The sequence below is a fragment of the Erythranthe guttata genome, chromosome 14 (assembly GCF_056151865.1).
Source record: "Erythranthe guttata isolate IM_541 chromosome 14, IM_541, whole genome shotgun sequence".
Taxonomy (NCBI): domain Eukaryota; kingdom Viridiplantae; phylum Streptophyta; class Magnoliopsida; order Lamiales; family Phrymaceae; genus Erythranthe; species Erythranthe guttata.
The window spans coordinates 15,926,580-15,941,302 of NC_142546.1; the positions used below are offsets into that span (position 1 = coordinate 15,926,580).

General features: G+C 37.9%; 3 protein-coding genes across 4 annotated transcripts in view; 1 reads left to right on the forward strand and 2 right to left on the reverse strand.

Moving 5' to 3' along the window:
- Positions 1-23: 23 nt before the first annotated feature.
- Positions 24-4,885, reverse strand: LOC105956483 (uncharacterized). Its single transcript, XM_088813557.1, has 2 exons — positions 2,836-4,885; positions 24-2,262 (listed from the first exon to the last, which is right to left on the reverse strand). Exons 1-2 carry the CDS (start codon positions 4,162-4,164, stop codon positions 67-69), a joined length of 3,525 nt encoding a protein of 1,174 aa, XP_088669683.1. The 5' UTR covers positions 4,165-4,885; the 3' UTR covers positions 24-66.
- A 2,206-nt stretch (positions 4,886-7,091) lies between these two features.
- LOC105951810 (uncharacterized) lies at positions 7,092-14,258 on the forward strand. The gene is made up of 17 exons (XM_012975265.2): positions 7,092-7,242; positions 7,489-8,197; positions 8,391-8,617; positions 8,698-8,889; positions 9,237-9,393; positions 10,233-10,447; positions 11,238-11,410; positions 12,162-12,346; positions 12,434-12,482; positions 12,571-12,596; positions 12,695-12,775; positions 12,874-12,984; positions 13,114-13,208; positions 13,461-13,580; positions 13,696-13,818; positions 13,931-13,997; positions 14,107-14,258. Exons 2-17 carry the CDS (start codon positions 7,508-7,510, stop codon positions 14,224-14,226), a joined length of 2,631 nt encoding a protein of 876 aa, XP_012830719.2. The 5' UTR covers positions 7,092-7,242; positions 7,489-7,507; the 3' UTR covers positions 14,227-14,258.
- EMB3131 (Pentatricopeptide repeat (PPR-like) superfamily protein) overlaps positions 9,645-14,723 on the reverse strand; it is an 83,701-nt gene continuing 78,622 nt past the window's right edge. The window contains exon 3 of one of the 2 annotated variants that reach the window (XR_016029511.1): positions 9,645-9,794. The gene's annotated coding sequence lies outside the window, so the exon portion shown is untranslated. The remainder of the gene's footprint in view (positions 9,795-14,723) is intronic. The other variant, XR_016029512.1, reaches the window with a different exon arrangement.

Genomic DNA, 14,723 nt, shown 5'->3' on the forward strand with positions numbered 1-14,723 from the left:
ACTAGTGCATTATATTAGACATGTTTGTTTTTTTTTTTTTTTTTTTTTTGAATAAAATAGATTATATTAGGCAACATAAGCCAACTGAAGGGGGAGGGAGCTACCCTCAGACATAGCGAGATTCATGGATGAAGCCAATCCATGTGCTAGCTTATTACAGATACGTGGAACAAATAAGAATTGGCAAGAAACAAAAGACAATGCCAGAGAACGAATATCATCTGAGAAAGCACCAAACGAACATAAGGAAGATTCATCTTCATTAAGAGCCATAATGAGTTGGCGGCAATCACCCTCAATGATTATTGTCTGCCAGCCCTTTGAACGGGCAGTCTGGATTGCTGCGAGGGCGGCATGAGCTTCTCCTTCGACTGCTTGAACATTACCGGGGATTGTGGAGACCCTCCACCAGATTGTAGTGCCCTCGGAGTTACGGGCCACCATCGAGATTCTATAATACGCCTGGCCTGGTGGAATTGCGGCATCAAAGTTAATCTTCACGATTCCACTTGGCGGCGGGGTCCACTTCACCTGCGTAGCTGGGTTTTTGGTAATAGTCTGCTCGAAGCATGCTGCACGGAATATGTGAAGGTAGTCCTCGCTCCAACTCCTCAACTCGCTCCCTCGCTGGCCCGCCTCCCCATGAGCTTCCCGGTTTCTCGAGTCCCACGCTTTCCAGCAGATGACCATAGCAAGGCAGAATAACTCTCGAGATAGTTTTTTTCGAAGCCCATCGACCCAACTTCGAAAGGAGATTGGTTCTATCGTAGGATCTAGATGAAAAGGATGACTTTGCCAGACATCGGGCAGCCCTCTACACCCAATCAAAGCGTGTGTGGTTGTTTCTGTAGTGGTTCCACACAACGCACAAAACGGGTTCATTGTAATATGCCTGCGGAATAGAGCGACTTTGGTCGGAATAATATCCCAGACCGCCCTCCACACAAATATTTTGACTTTTGGTGGAATACTCGAATGCCAAAGGTATTTCCACAGGTCCTTAGCTTCGTTATTCGACGACGTTCCAAGAGGATGAATTTCGGTTGATGTACAGCGGCGAGTCATAATGTTGTGGTAGCACGACTTCACTGTGAACTTGCCGGAGCGGGAATAGTGCCACACAAGCCGATCCTTGGCCAAACTACTACCGATCGGGATAGCTAGGATTCTAGAGTGGTCTACAGGCCAAAAGGTGTCGTAAATCAGTTCCAGGTTCCACGTTCGCGAGTCAGTCCAAATAAGATCCGATACCTTATCTGGGAAAGCCGAGGAGAATGGGCGGCGGGTGATAATATGAAAATTACCGTCATCATTTAACCACGGGTCACCCCAAATGGACGAGTCGACTCCATTACCAATGCGGACCCGACAGCCCTCTTGAACGTGCGGGCGGGCGAACGTCAGGCTACGCCACGTAGCTGACGGTCGGTGACCGAGTGGCGCCGACCAGAAATTGCCGGCTGGGAAATATCTTGCTCGGAGAAGTTTAGAGAGAAGAAGATCAGGACGCGTAAGCACTCTCCAAGCTTGCTTCGCGAGCATTGCAAGATTAAATGATCGGAGATGTCTGAATCCCATTCCACCTCTTTCCTTTGGTTCGCAGAGTTTATTCCATGAAGTCCAAGCCATTGATCTAGGCTTCCCGTTGCTCCACCAAAAACGTTGTATCGCTGATTCAATATCCTGGATCAGACCAAGAGGGAGACTAAAGCAGCTCATAAGGTAAGACGGGATCGCTTGGAGAACGGCTTTAATAAGTATTTCTTTGCCTCCTTTCGAGAGTTGCTTTTCGCCCCAGCCATCGATTCGCGCCCAAACACGGTCGCGTAGAAATTCAAAAATGGCCCGCTTCGATTTCCCCAATGTTAACGGCATTCCGAGATATTTTTCATGGCGTTCCACTATCGCAAACCCCAAAATGGTCTGAATCGCGTTCTTTGTGCCGTGTGGCGTCGTAGGGCAGAAACTCATAGTCGACTTCTCGAGGTTAACCACTTGTCCCGATGCAGCTGCATAATCTTGGAGAATTCGATGGAGAGTGTGGGCATTGTCCGGTGTGGCCTTACAGAACACTAGAGTATCGTCGGCGAAGCATAGGCATGAGACGCTTGGCGCCATTGGAGCAATAACAATTCCGTGGAGTGAGCTTGACTCCTCGGCCTGGTGAATCATCGCAACGAGGGCTTCCGTGCATAAAATAAACAAGTAGGGGGAAAGTGGGTCTCCCTGCCTAAGCCCTCGAGACGGCTGCAACGAACCGAACTGGCAGCCATTAAAGAGAAAGGCATAAGAAACTGAAGAAACACATAACATAATAAGATCAACTAAAGATGTGGGGAAACCGAAGCGACAAAGAATTTTTCGTAAGAAAGACCATTCGATCCGATCGTACGCTTTACTGATATCCAATTTAGCCGTCATATAATGTGTTTTCTTTCTAGAATTAGTTTTAATAAAGTGATTCACTTCATAAGCTACAAGGACATTATCGGTAATGAGACGATTGGGTACAAAAGCTGATTGGGTGGGAGATATGATATTCTGGAGAAAGGGTTTTATACGGTTAGCAATAGTTTTCGACCCAAACTTGTAAATGACGTTACACAGGCTAATTGGCCGATATTCGCTGATCTTTTCTGGATTTTTCACCTTAGGAATAAGGACAATGAAAGTGAAATTCATTTTGCTCGGCAATTTTTTGTGATTGAGAAAATCAAGCACACAGTTAAGCACATTAGACCCAAGAACACTCCAATACTTAGTAAAGAATAAGACAGGAAAACCATCCGGGCCCGGGGCATTAGAGGGAGACATTTGGGATATTGCTCGGGTTACCTCGTCCGCAGTGAAGGGTAGAGAGAGTAACTGGTGGGCCGCGTGAGATATCCTCGGATCAATGTGTTGTGCCACGCTCTCAATCACACTCTCATCCGGGAGGTTGGACTGAAAGATCGAGGAGAAGTAATTCGCAATCACCTGCTCAATATTAGCTTTGCTCTCTTGCCATACCCCTAAATCGTCTTTGATCTTATAGACCCAATTTGTCCGTTTTCTAATTGTGGCCTTCGCGTGGAAAAACCCAGTATTGCGGTCTCCTTCCTTCATCCATTGGATCCGACTCCGTTGTTTCCAATAAGTATCAAGATCTTGGTACAAGTGTTCGAGTTCTGTCTGGAGAATACTCCTTTTGGCATTGCTCTCCACCGTTCGTGTTCCCGTGCTCAACTGGTGAATTTGTTTATGAATCTCCGAAATCCTTTTCCTAGGGTTAGGCAGACTTGTCTTACTCCAATGGATGAGAGCTGTTTTGCAGCTCTCCGACTTAGAGAGCAGATCATCAATAGGGTCCCACTCAAGTGGCTCGGACCATTGCTGTTGGATAATTTTGTCGCACTCTTCTCTACGAATCCACATAGCTTCAAACCGGAAAGGTCTTCCATGTCGTTCAGCTCTATGGGCCGCCGTATTTTGTAACTTTAGAAGAATCGGGACGTGGTCGGACCCAACAAATTCCATATGCTCGACTTGGGCTAATGGAAACAAACTCCGCCAACTATTATTGCCGCACACCCTGTCAAGTCTACACCTGACCGTGAAGGGGGCCTCCCGTCCGTTCGACCATGTGAAGGGGGATCCAGTGTAACCTAAATCTGAGAGGTGGCAGTCGCCTAACGCCGATTGAAAATCCAGAATCGCTGAGGTGGCTCTCGGATTGCCTCCACTCTTCTCCACTTGTGTGGTAATCTCGTTGAAATCTCCGCCAACTACCCATGGAAGGTCTCTCTGGTCGCCGATTGTTCTCATTAAGTTCCATGTAAGGTGTCGTCTATCTTTTTCTGGGTAGCCGTAAATGCCCGTAAACCGCCATTTGTCATTGGCATGGCTAGTCATTATCTCTGCATCTATATGGTTGCTTGATAGGGAGATAAGGTCAATTTGGACGTGCTTCTGCCAAAGAAGAGCGAGTCCCCCCGACTTTCCCCGTTTGTCCACTGCCACACCAAATAAATTCCATTTTTTCTTCAGTCGTTCGACCAAATGTGATGTCGCTTTTGTTTCCGAGAGAAACACCACAAGGGGGTGGTAAATTCGGAGCATATCTCCGAGTGAGTGAATTGTCAAGGGCACCCCCAACCCCCGACAATTCCAAAATAGGCAACTCATTGGGCTCGGCGGGACTGCGATGCAGTCTCCGCCGTTGAGCTTGTGTCTTCTTCTCTTGAATACAGATCCAATTTGTGGTTGAAGCGAATAAGAAATTTGTTCATGGCCACCGGCAAGATTTCACATCCTTTGACCGGCTGGAGGACGCGGAGTACATTAGACTTAATCGTTTGAAATGAAATCTCCCTATCTGATATCACTCTCCCTACCAGCCGCCGTTCCATCCTTAAAACCCTAGGCACCCAATTCCCTAGATCCAGAACCAAGTCCTCTTCCTCCTCTGAAGTGAGTGTGAATCCTTTTTCCATCGATTTTGTGAGTCCTTCCATTGAGATCGAGATAGTGTGATTGAGAGGTGCGAGCCTCGATCGTAAGATATCTAACCCGGCGCCGCCAGATCCTGAATAATGAAGACAGAAGGTGAATGATAGGTAGGGTTACGATAAAAAAACCAAGGAAGAGCAGACGAGTCAAAACAAAGAAAAGCGGCTGTAGAAAGAAGGAGACGAAATTAATTCAAACCCTAGAAAAAGAAAAAACTAATCAGACAATATGGATAAGTAAACCGTGCGATCGATTCTCAGTGGAACAATCTAACGATGAAAACTCTAGATGATCCCAATGGGAATCGAGAATTCAAAAACTCAAAAACTGCCGCCTCTCATGCTGAGAGAATAGGGCCTCTCATGCTGAGAGAATTTTCGAACAATCTATTAGACATGTTTGTTCTTTCATTCTTTAAAGCTAATGATGAATAATTGCAATTATGCTTTAGTTGTTGTAATATAACTATAATTGTAAGCCACTTTTTGTAGTAAAAGTTTGAGTTTCTTTGGTTTAATTTTTGATTTATTGTTTCATATTAATAAAGATTTTTCTTTTTTAAATACTTAATAATCATTGAATGTGTGAGAAGATATCATGTTGAAAATGTTGGCCTTGATTTGGTATTACTAATAGTCTAATAGGCAAATCAAAGTATTTGAATATTATTGAATTTACAACTTATTCTAGAAACCTCCAAAATAGTTTATCCAAAACTCTTTACAACTCAAATTTATGAAATTTCTACATTTAAAAGCAAATCCATAACTATATTGATCATAATTTTCCCATACGAAATTCAATCGTACTGATTCAAATTGTATTAGAAAATCCATGAAAAAATCTAAAACTTTCTTGCATCTTCTAATATTTAATTTTGATCGGGGTAAAAAATTGTGTATCCCAAACAACGATTGACTTGATTCAAGTTGCATGCTGAAGTTTACAAATGGCCTCAAACTTCATGTTTTTTTTCTTCTTTTTTTCTTCAAATTAAATCATAGTTAATAATTACAATTAAATAAACTAACATGTTATTTCGATCATAATTTTTTCATAAAAGAATCTAAAAAAAAAAGAATAAATCATGATGAAATTCCTATAGATAAAATCTAAAAAAAATTCAATTATTTAATTATTCTATTTTTCCCATTGGTGGTCCCTCGGCTAAAAGGGTTCACATATTCATAATTGGTGGATAATTACAGTTTCGTCCCTCAAGTTTGCACGTTTTTCATTTTTGGTCCCCCATTTACCGTCGTCAACAAAATACACATTAATATTTTCAGATTTTAACACATTTAGTCCCTCCGTCTGTTTGACCGTTAAGTAGTAACGTTCAAGGGCTGAATTTGGGGTTTTTCTTTGAGAAAATTGCAATAAGACCCCTGTATTATTTCAAAATATTCTAAAAACCTCTAAAATTTTATCCAACCATAATTTAACCCCAATTTCATCAATTAATTAACCAATCTAACCAATGACCCCGATTTTTCAAAATTGGGTAATCCGACGTTGACTTTCCTTTTAACTCGGTTGACTCTTTTTTCGATTGATTTTTTTTGCCGCTGTTGACCGATGTTGAATGTCGGGTTAACAACGTTGACATTTTTCTCTTGATTTTAATTTTATTTTTATTTAAATTGTTGAATAATGGAAAAATATAATTTAAAAAAAATCAAAGCTGATAATCGGCAAGAAAAAAATATCATAAAAAAAGTCAAAATAAAGAAAAAAAGAAAAAGTCAACGCATCTCAATAACGGAAAAAATTTAAGACAAAAAAAAAGATAAAATTAACGGCCAGTGTTAGCCCCAAAAACTGTTGTACTAGAGTTGTTATCTCATTCCAAATTACCGCACATGCCAAATTCATCTTCTTCATATTTTCTTGGGAGTAAATTTGGGATGCACTTGCGGTTCCACGAAGAAAAAATTGAGGGGAACAAATTATGGATTTTAGAATTTTTTTAAATTGTAGTTAGGCCCTAGAATTTTGGATAAAAACTTTATTAGAAGTTTGTAATTTTAATATTATGATACTAGATATTAATATAGTATTAGTATTGTGTTCTACGGTAATTGTGTTGATTAAAAAAAAATCACAAGAGAAAGTTCATAAAAAAATAAGAAAAATAAAAAAAGTCAACATTGTTAACCTAGAATACAATGTCGGTGAACGGCGTCAAAATCAATATTAAATAAAAAAGTCAATGCCGAAAAAAAAGTAAAAAAAAAAAAAATGTCGGTCAAAGGTTAGCGGAAATGCTGGTAAAAATCGGGGTCGTTTGTCAAAATTGATTAAATGATGAAATTGGGGTTAAATTAGGGTTGAATAAAATTTTAGGGGTTTTTAGAATATTTTATAGGAATGCTGGGGTCTGAGTGCAATTTTTATCTATAAAAAATCCCAAATTTAGCCCTAATTCAACAGTTGACTGTTACTTCTTGATGGTCAAACAGACGGAGGGATCAAATGTGTTAAAATGTATCAACATTAGTGTTTATTTTGTTGACGGCGGTAAATGAGGACCAAAAGTGAAAAACGTACAAATTTGGGGGACCAAAACTGTAATTATCCCTTCATAATTCATAGTTCCTTTATTTATTTATTTTTATTTATTATTTTTTTTTCATGCCAAAAATGAAAAACTTGTGTGTTCAAGCTATTTTAATCTACAATTTTCTAACTTGTGATTCTTTCTCCTATGGAAGAATTTCAATCAATGAAGAGTGGGCTTTTTTTTCTTGAGAGGTAAAACATTTTCTTAATTTATTTACTTAGCGCTGGGTTTTCCTTTTTCTTTTTCTTTTTTTCTTTTTTTTTTTCTGTTTCTGATTTAAATTTTGTATGATAAAAGTTTTTTAATTCAATTAGGGTACGAGAAATTGCCAAAAACGACGACGTTTTAATGCAATTTTGTGAATTGGTTGATGATTTTGCAATTTATTGTTTTTCCAGTAATTAATGGCTTCCAATTTTGTTTAATTATTTTTTCAGATAGTTAGGTATTGAGAAGATGGAAATTATATCTTGCCATACTGCACGTAACTGCAGCATTGCGAACTTTAGATGCGTAAATGACTTAAATCGGCATAAATTCGAGCTTCCCCTAACACGAAAAGTTTCGTTTTATAATGCAATTGGATCGTGTTTTCGTTTAGATAGGTTAAGGTTAAGTAAACTTGATCAGTGCCGGTCTTCTAGAACAATGTGCTCTCTCGACACTTACGAAAACGTCGATGATTCGAGCGTCGTAAGTGAGAATCACGAAACTTACGTACCGAAGGTCGAAATTCCTAGTTTGCCGGATAAAGGAAACGACGACAATGCAGCTCATATCAGCAGCTGTTTTTGGGAGTGGAAGCAGAAACTAAACGTCCATTACGAAAAATCGGGATCGGAAAATAGTAAAGATTCGCCAGCTGTCCTTTTTCTTCCGGGATTCGGCGTGGGGTCGTTTCATTTCGAAAAACAGTTGAGGGATCTCGGTTGTGATTATCGGGTGTGGGCACTGGATTTTGTTGGCCAGGGCATGTCTTTGCCTTTTGAAGATCCGACTTTTCGGTTTCGTGACGGAAACGAGGATGCGTCGGATAACGAAGAAATTAGTTTTTGGGGTTTCGGAGACGAAAGTGAGGTTTGGGCTAAAGAGTTGGTTTTTTCGGTTGATTTGTGGCGGGATCAAGTTCGTTGTTTTATCGAAGAGGTACACCGAAAACTTTGTGCGCGTGTGTTACTTATTTTTATTAAAATATTTCGTGTTCCTAGTTTGAGTGATCGATAAATTCTAACTCGTCGTGTTCTTGGATTCAAGAAACTTTGTGTTAATTGATTATATTACTCGATAAATAATTGGAAAGATCGAACCGTATTAGTACTTTAATTTGTGAATATCGCAGGTGATTCAAGAACCCGTTTATCTAGTCGGAAATTCGCTCGGAGGATTTGTGGCAATTTATTTTGCAGCATGTCATCCCGAATTAGTGAAAGGTGTAACGTTGCTCAACGCAACTCCTTTTTGGGGATTTCTCCCTAACCCCCAAAAATCTCCGACATTATCGAAACTCTTCCCGTGGTCCGGAACATTCCCCCTCCCTTCGACTGTCCGAATATTGATAAAACTTTTGTGAGTCTTTAATTTGTCATATAATTAGTACTTTTATGTCCGAAAAAATGCATTTTCCGATGTTTTATTTTTTTTTGTAGATGGGAGAAAATAAGTGATCCGAGAACTATTGCGGAAATATTGAAGCAAGTTTACGCAGACTACTCAACGAAGGGCGATGAAGTCTTTTCACGTATAGTCAAGACAACGCAACATCCAGCTGCTGCTGCATCTTTTGCTTCAATTATATTTGCTCCTAAGGGACAGTTATCTTTCGACGAAAGCTTAACTAGGTTTGCTGCAATAGAAAACTCACGTATGCAAAACGAAAGAGTTAATTGCTTTTAGTACCCCTGTGTTATACTGAATTGCTAAAAAACTCCCCATATTATAAATATTAACAAGAAAAGAATCCATGCGATACATTTTTTTAGCACACGACCTTCTAAATGGTGCGTTTTTAGGAGGTAGTTTGCTGATAAAATTGAATTTTAGGGGTGGTTTTGCTGATATTTATAACATGGGGAGTTTTCTGACAATTAGAGTAAATATAGGGGTGTTAAATGCAATAAAACAAAAATTAAACTATATTTCTCTTTCACCAAGTAAGAATAATATGTGCTTGCTTTTATGATTGCAGGTGTCGAATGAACAATACACCTATTTGTCTCATGTACGGGAAGGAAGATCCGTGGGTGAGGCCCGTTTGGGGTTTGCAGGTAAAACGGAAAGTTCCGGAAGCTCCGTATTACGAGATAAGTCCTGCGGGCCATTGCCCTCACGATGAGGTTCCTGAGGTTAGCTCGTTTGCTCCTTAAATGCTATCAAAGGCTATTTGCGTAAATTCAACTAATCGCATGAAAATTCGCAAACTTTGCGCGACCGAATTACGAGATTAAGTGGTTTGTTTGGCATTTCACTTTTGGCCACAAAAAAGTTTATGCTAATAAAGAATAGGTCAAATTACGGCCACCCCTCAGGTATGACTCAATTACGAAAAAAAACCCCTCTTGTTTGGGTAATTACAGCCACCCCCTCCTTTTAAATATTTTTACATAAAATTTATGTAATTCGATTATCCACCGAACCAAATCGTATATTTAGTTCGGTTAACGGTATAAAATGTTGGCTGTAATTACCCAAATAAGAGGGAGGTTTTCGTAATTTGACCATAACTCAGGGGTGGCCGTAATTTGCCCTAAAGAATAACATTGAGATTTCGACAATTCGGTAAGTAAAAGGGTGCATATGCAAAAAAAAAAAAAAATTAATAGTGATTTCTTGATCTGTTTGTTGTTTATTATGTATAGAATTGTCTTAGTGTTGTTATTTGGGTTTATCGCATTCGCACCCCTGTATTTATTCTAATTGCTAAAATAGTCCTTCTATTATTTAAATTAGCAAAATAAACCATATAATGCAACTTTTTAAGGGTATGTGTGCTAAAAATCTCACCACTTAAGGGTATGTGTGCTGCGAAAAATGCGCTATAGGGATAATTTTGCTAATATTAATAAAACGTGGACTTTGTTTAGCAATTCGATATAACACAGGGGTACTAAATGCAATAAAGTCGTATTAATATTACATGTGTTCTTCTATACATGATGATTAAGTAACCTTAATACGTTTTCAGGTTGTGAACTTTCTTTTGCGCGGTTGGATCCAAAACCTTGAATCGGACGGTTCTGTGATGTTGCCTTTGCTTGACGATGGCCCAAAAGGCGCGATTGATGATGTCATCAAGGACTTGGAGTTTACTAGAGAAGGTTCCGGAAAATCGGTGAGGGTACAATTCCACGGATTCGATTTCTCGATGTGGAAATGGTTAAACTATCAAATCAAACCTATGTTCAAAGAAAAGGCTTAAATGAACTACATTGTTTAGAATCGCCACCATGTATATAACAAAATGTAAATTTTGTTGTGTCATGTACATTGATTGATATATTTGACCAAAAAAAATTAATAATAATATGGTATCAGCTAAGAGTGGAAATTGGATGGATCTGATCGAAATTAGTAATTTCGGAAAATCCATTTTTTTTTCGGAAGTGAAAAACTAGTACCAATTGCGTTCCTAAAGAAAATCGGAAAATAAAAAATTTGAATGATTTTTTTTTTAAAACGGAATTTTATAGGATGTGAATCAGCGAAATTCGGAAAATTCCAACTTTGTAATCACCTAAAATAAATAATAAAGAATTGGAATATTCGGAAATTGAAACTCGATCAAAATCGAAAGTCTCGTATTTATTCCAAAAAAATAAAAATAAAATCGGAAAATTTGAAATTCGGAATGAAAGATATTGTTTCAAGATAAATAAAATAAAATTGGATCGTAATCGGCAAAAATCTGAAATAGCATGATAAAAAAAAAAATCCTAATTAAAAAAAAAAAAAAAAAGAAACACGTTAAATTTAGGCCTATGTAAGCCCAAATACACGAAACAAGCCCAAAAATAAACAACCAAGAGTCGGCCCGGCCCGGCCCATTACAGAACCACACAGTTAGATTTTTAGGTTGGAATTTGGGACTGACTTCAGTTCTTCCCCTACATCAGATTACACACTTCTCACCAACAGCGAAAGGGGGAGAGAATATATACATACAGACTGACCGACCTATACGTATAGAGAGAGAGATGGGGAAGAGAGCGAAGAGCTCAAGGAAGGGGAAGAAGGAATGGAGGGCTAATATTAGCACCGAAGATTTTGAAGATTTCTTTGAGAAGTCCACTAAAGATGCTCTTTCCGGCGGTTCTTTGGCCGACGCCCCCAGCGATTCTCTCTTCTTCGTCGACAAATCCAGAGGTATGCCGGAAAGAAAAAAATAAACATTTATTAAAATCATTTTTATCGATTTTTGGGGATGAAATTGAAGTATGTACAATGATGATGTAATTGATTGCATACTAGTGATTTTATTGGCGTGTTTTTTTGAGTTTGAGTGTAATAATTTTTGGGGGTGAAATTAGGGTTTCTGAGCTCCATTGTAGTTAGTAAATAAAAACGACACTCGAAATGGAAATTTTGTTGTCTTAGTTTTATGGGGGTCAGACTGTTGAAGAATTTGGATTAGGGGTCAAAGTTGGAATGGAGTTTCCGATTTCCGCCGGTTCTGATTGGAAAAGTTTCGATTTTTGGAACAATTTTTTTCGTTCCAACTTCCGAAAATCCTATTTCTGAAAATTTCCGATCTATTTGGATTGGAATTGGAATTATACTAAAAATATTTGGAATTTCAGATTTCCGATCCGATTCAATTTCCGAAATTAATTTCTAAAGTTTTGAGTTTTTTTTAATAAATATGTAACCATGTTCTTACCTTATATTTTATGTACTTTGCAAGATAGATAATATGGTCGTTTGATGGAATTTCTGATTTGATTATTTGTCCGAGTTTTCTGAAAATTGTTTGACAGATGTAGATTTGACTTGTTCGATTGGTGACCTATTTGATGATGGAATTCTTTAACTGAAATAATTTCGTTCGTGTTGACAAGTTTTATGATATTTTGAGAGGAAATGAAATGGGTATTTATATTTCATTTTACATTTTCAGATCTTTCCGCCAGGCGAAAGATTGACAAAAGCAGAGAAAAAGTGCTCCGATGCGATAGTATATTGCAGAAAAACCCTTTTATTAAATCAATTCCATCTTCTATACAAAACAAGAAGACGTCGAAGAAAAACAACAAATCTGATAAAACGGCTGCAGGCAAAGATGCTGCAGGAGACAGCCTAATGGTAGAACTTTTCTATATATGTTTCGATGATGCAAATAATTTAATTAGTGGAACGATTTTTTTAAAGACTATTGTCCAATCATTTCAGGAAGAAACTGCACTTGATTCTGGCGTCGGTGATTTATGGGAAGATAAAGGTACTCTCGTCGTGTATATATATTATTTCGTGACAATTTTGATGACCGTATCCGATTTCTTATAAAGGTTATAATTGTTCTTTTGCAGGAGAAAAGAATGTCAAAAGTAAAAAGGTAAATTTTATCTGCTAATCAATATTTAGTCTAATATATAACACAAGTTTTTTCAGCCTCTCCGAGTAATTGCGTTAGCTAACAATTACTCGTGACAGAAATCCAAAACTTGTGTTATACCTGCCGTTGAGGTTGAACATCCTGGATGCTCGTTCAACCCCCACCCTGAGAGCCACCAGGTTTTTTATTTTTTGATAATACTTTTTCCGCTTTAGCCCATTTTTTTTTTTTTTTTTTGTTAATCGAAGAAGTTTACGATTTTGGTTGGTGTTTATAGGAAGCATTAGCTAGTGCTGTTGCAGATGAAATGCATAAAATATATCAACACGAACTGGGACCCGAGCCTGTTCCTTTGACTGTTCCTGGGGAAGCTGTTGATGAAGACGATGTTAGTATCTGATTCTTTAATTATAAACCAGTCACTTGAAATTAAATTGAAACAAACGAATTCCTCTATGTTCCTGTGCATTGACTTTTTCTATTCGTTTTCCATAAATCTTTTATATAAATATATCAGAAATATTTCCTTGAGGCGGGTGATGATGGAAGTGACGATGATGATGTTCAAAATGAAAATCTTATTGATAATGGAGATGCAGATGAAGAGAAGAGGTTCGATTTTTTATTATATATATTATTTTTCTGGTTTTCCTTCTCTCTTTTCTTGATTGAAAGACAAATAAGATCCTATGCGAAAATTGGTCTGTTTGGTATTAACTAGTTATTTGAATATAAAGTCACGTAATTAATTTGACAATCACGTCTATTTGTCAACTTGTACCTTTATCCAACCAAAAACAAGCAAATTGTGAAGTGGCGTCTTACGAGAATTTTAACACGTTTCGAATTTTCAATACTATGCAGGCCTAATAAAATGAAAAGAGTCACACGAGTCGAGTTGAATCGGAGAACCAGGCGAAAGGGGCATTTGAAAGCTGAAGCAGAAGCCAAAAAAAAGGGAAAATTCTCGAAAGACATAGACAGGTACCAAATTTGCAGTGTTCTTTAAATTAGTCTCCCGTTTCAAAATGATTGCTTTACTAACTTCAAATACATGAAATATAATAATTTTTTTTTCTCTCACTCTTGCGTTATACAGTTTACCTGATATACTGCAAGAAATAGCTAAAGAGGATGAAGAAAAAAGTAACAGACATCTCCGAAGAATTGTTTCAAAACAAGAGAGGCTGAAAGTTCGCCCACCTCGCCTAGGAAAGTACAAGTACGTCCTTCTACATTTTCTTCGACTTTTCTTTTCATCTTTTATAAATTTCGTTTATTATAGATAATTACTGTTCTACGATTTGGGTTGATATCAAAGTTCTCTGTTTCAGATTTGACCCTGCGCCTATCCAAGTTCTCTTATCTGAAGAGAAAACTGGTTCACTTCGGCAATTGAAGGTTTGTAGTTCCAACTTAATTATTTTATTTTTTTTTCCAGCTTAATTGATCGAAGACTTCAACTATTAATTATTATATATCTTGTGTAATTTTTGGGGAAAAAAAATAGGGATGTTGCACCCTTGTAAAAGATCGTTTTAAGAGCCTGGAGAAACGAGGATTAGTCGCCCCATCAAAGAAGAGCAGCAGGCCAGTTTTTATCTCTTTTATGGTTTTATTGCCGTTTTAATTACATGCGATCGTTTTTTTTTTGTTGTTGTTTTTAAAAATCGATTTTTCGGGTTGGGAAAATCGTGTTTAGTTTCTCATAGTTGATGGCCCTCTATGCAGGAAGTAGAATGGCTACTCTTAAAAGCTTGAAACATCTAACAGAGCTTCAAGAATGGCTGGTTTAAAGTGATGGTTCTTGGAATCATTTGCTATGTTGGAAATATAATTAAATGATAACGAAGGCATCTCTATGTTTTTATTTTATTTATTTTAAATTTAATGTAATGTATGACTTTTTTTTTTCCCTTGTGTTGGATGTTGAGCTGCAGAATGTATGTTAGTGTCACAGTGCTAAGTTGGAGCATCACAATTTTGATTATTTATTAAAAATGATGTTTATGAAATTTCCAAATATTAATAATAGAGTCTTACCAACCCTCATTAGGAGAGTTGGTACCTAGCTTTTACCAATAGGGTAGCGGTCTAGGGTTTGAGTCCCCCCTCCCCTACTTCCCC

Bases quoted from the DNA above. Each gene is read 5' to 3' on its own strand.
- LOC105956483 (XM_088813557.1), bottom strand. From the start codon at position 4,164: ATGAGTTGCCTATTTTGGAATTGTCGGGGGTTGGGGGTGCCCTTGACA. The intron at 2,263-2,835 runs GTAACCCGAGCA...AATGGCTGCCAG, and splicing joins TACCCTTCACTGCGGACGAG to TTCGGTTCGTTGCAGCCGTC.
- LOC105951810 (XM_012975265.2), top strand. From the start codon at position 7,508: ATGGAAATTATATCTTGCCATACTGCACGTAACTGCAGCATTGCGAAC. The intron at 8,618-8,697 runs GTGAGTCTTTAA...TTTTTTTTGTAG, and splicing joins CGAATATTGATAAAACTTTT to ATGGGAGAAAATAAGTGATC. The intron at 12,483-12,570 runs GTACTCTCGTCG...GTTCTTTTGCAG, and splicing joins TGATTTATGGGAAGATAAAG to GAGAAAAGAATGTCAAAAGT.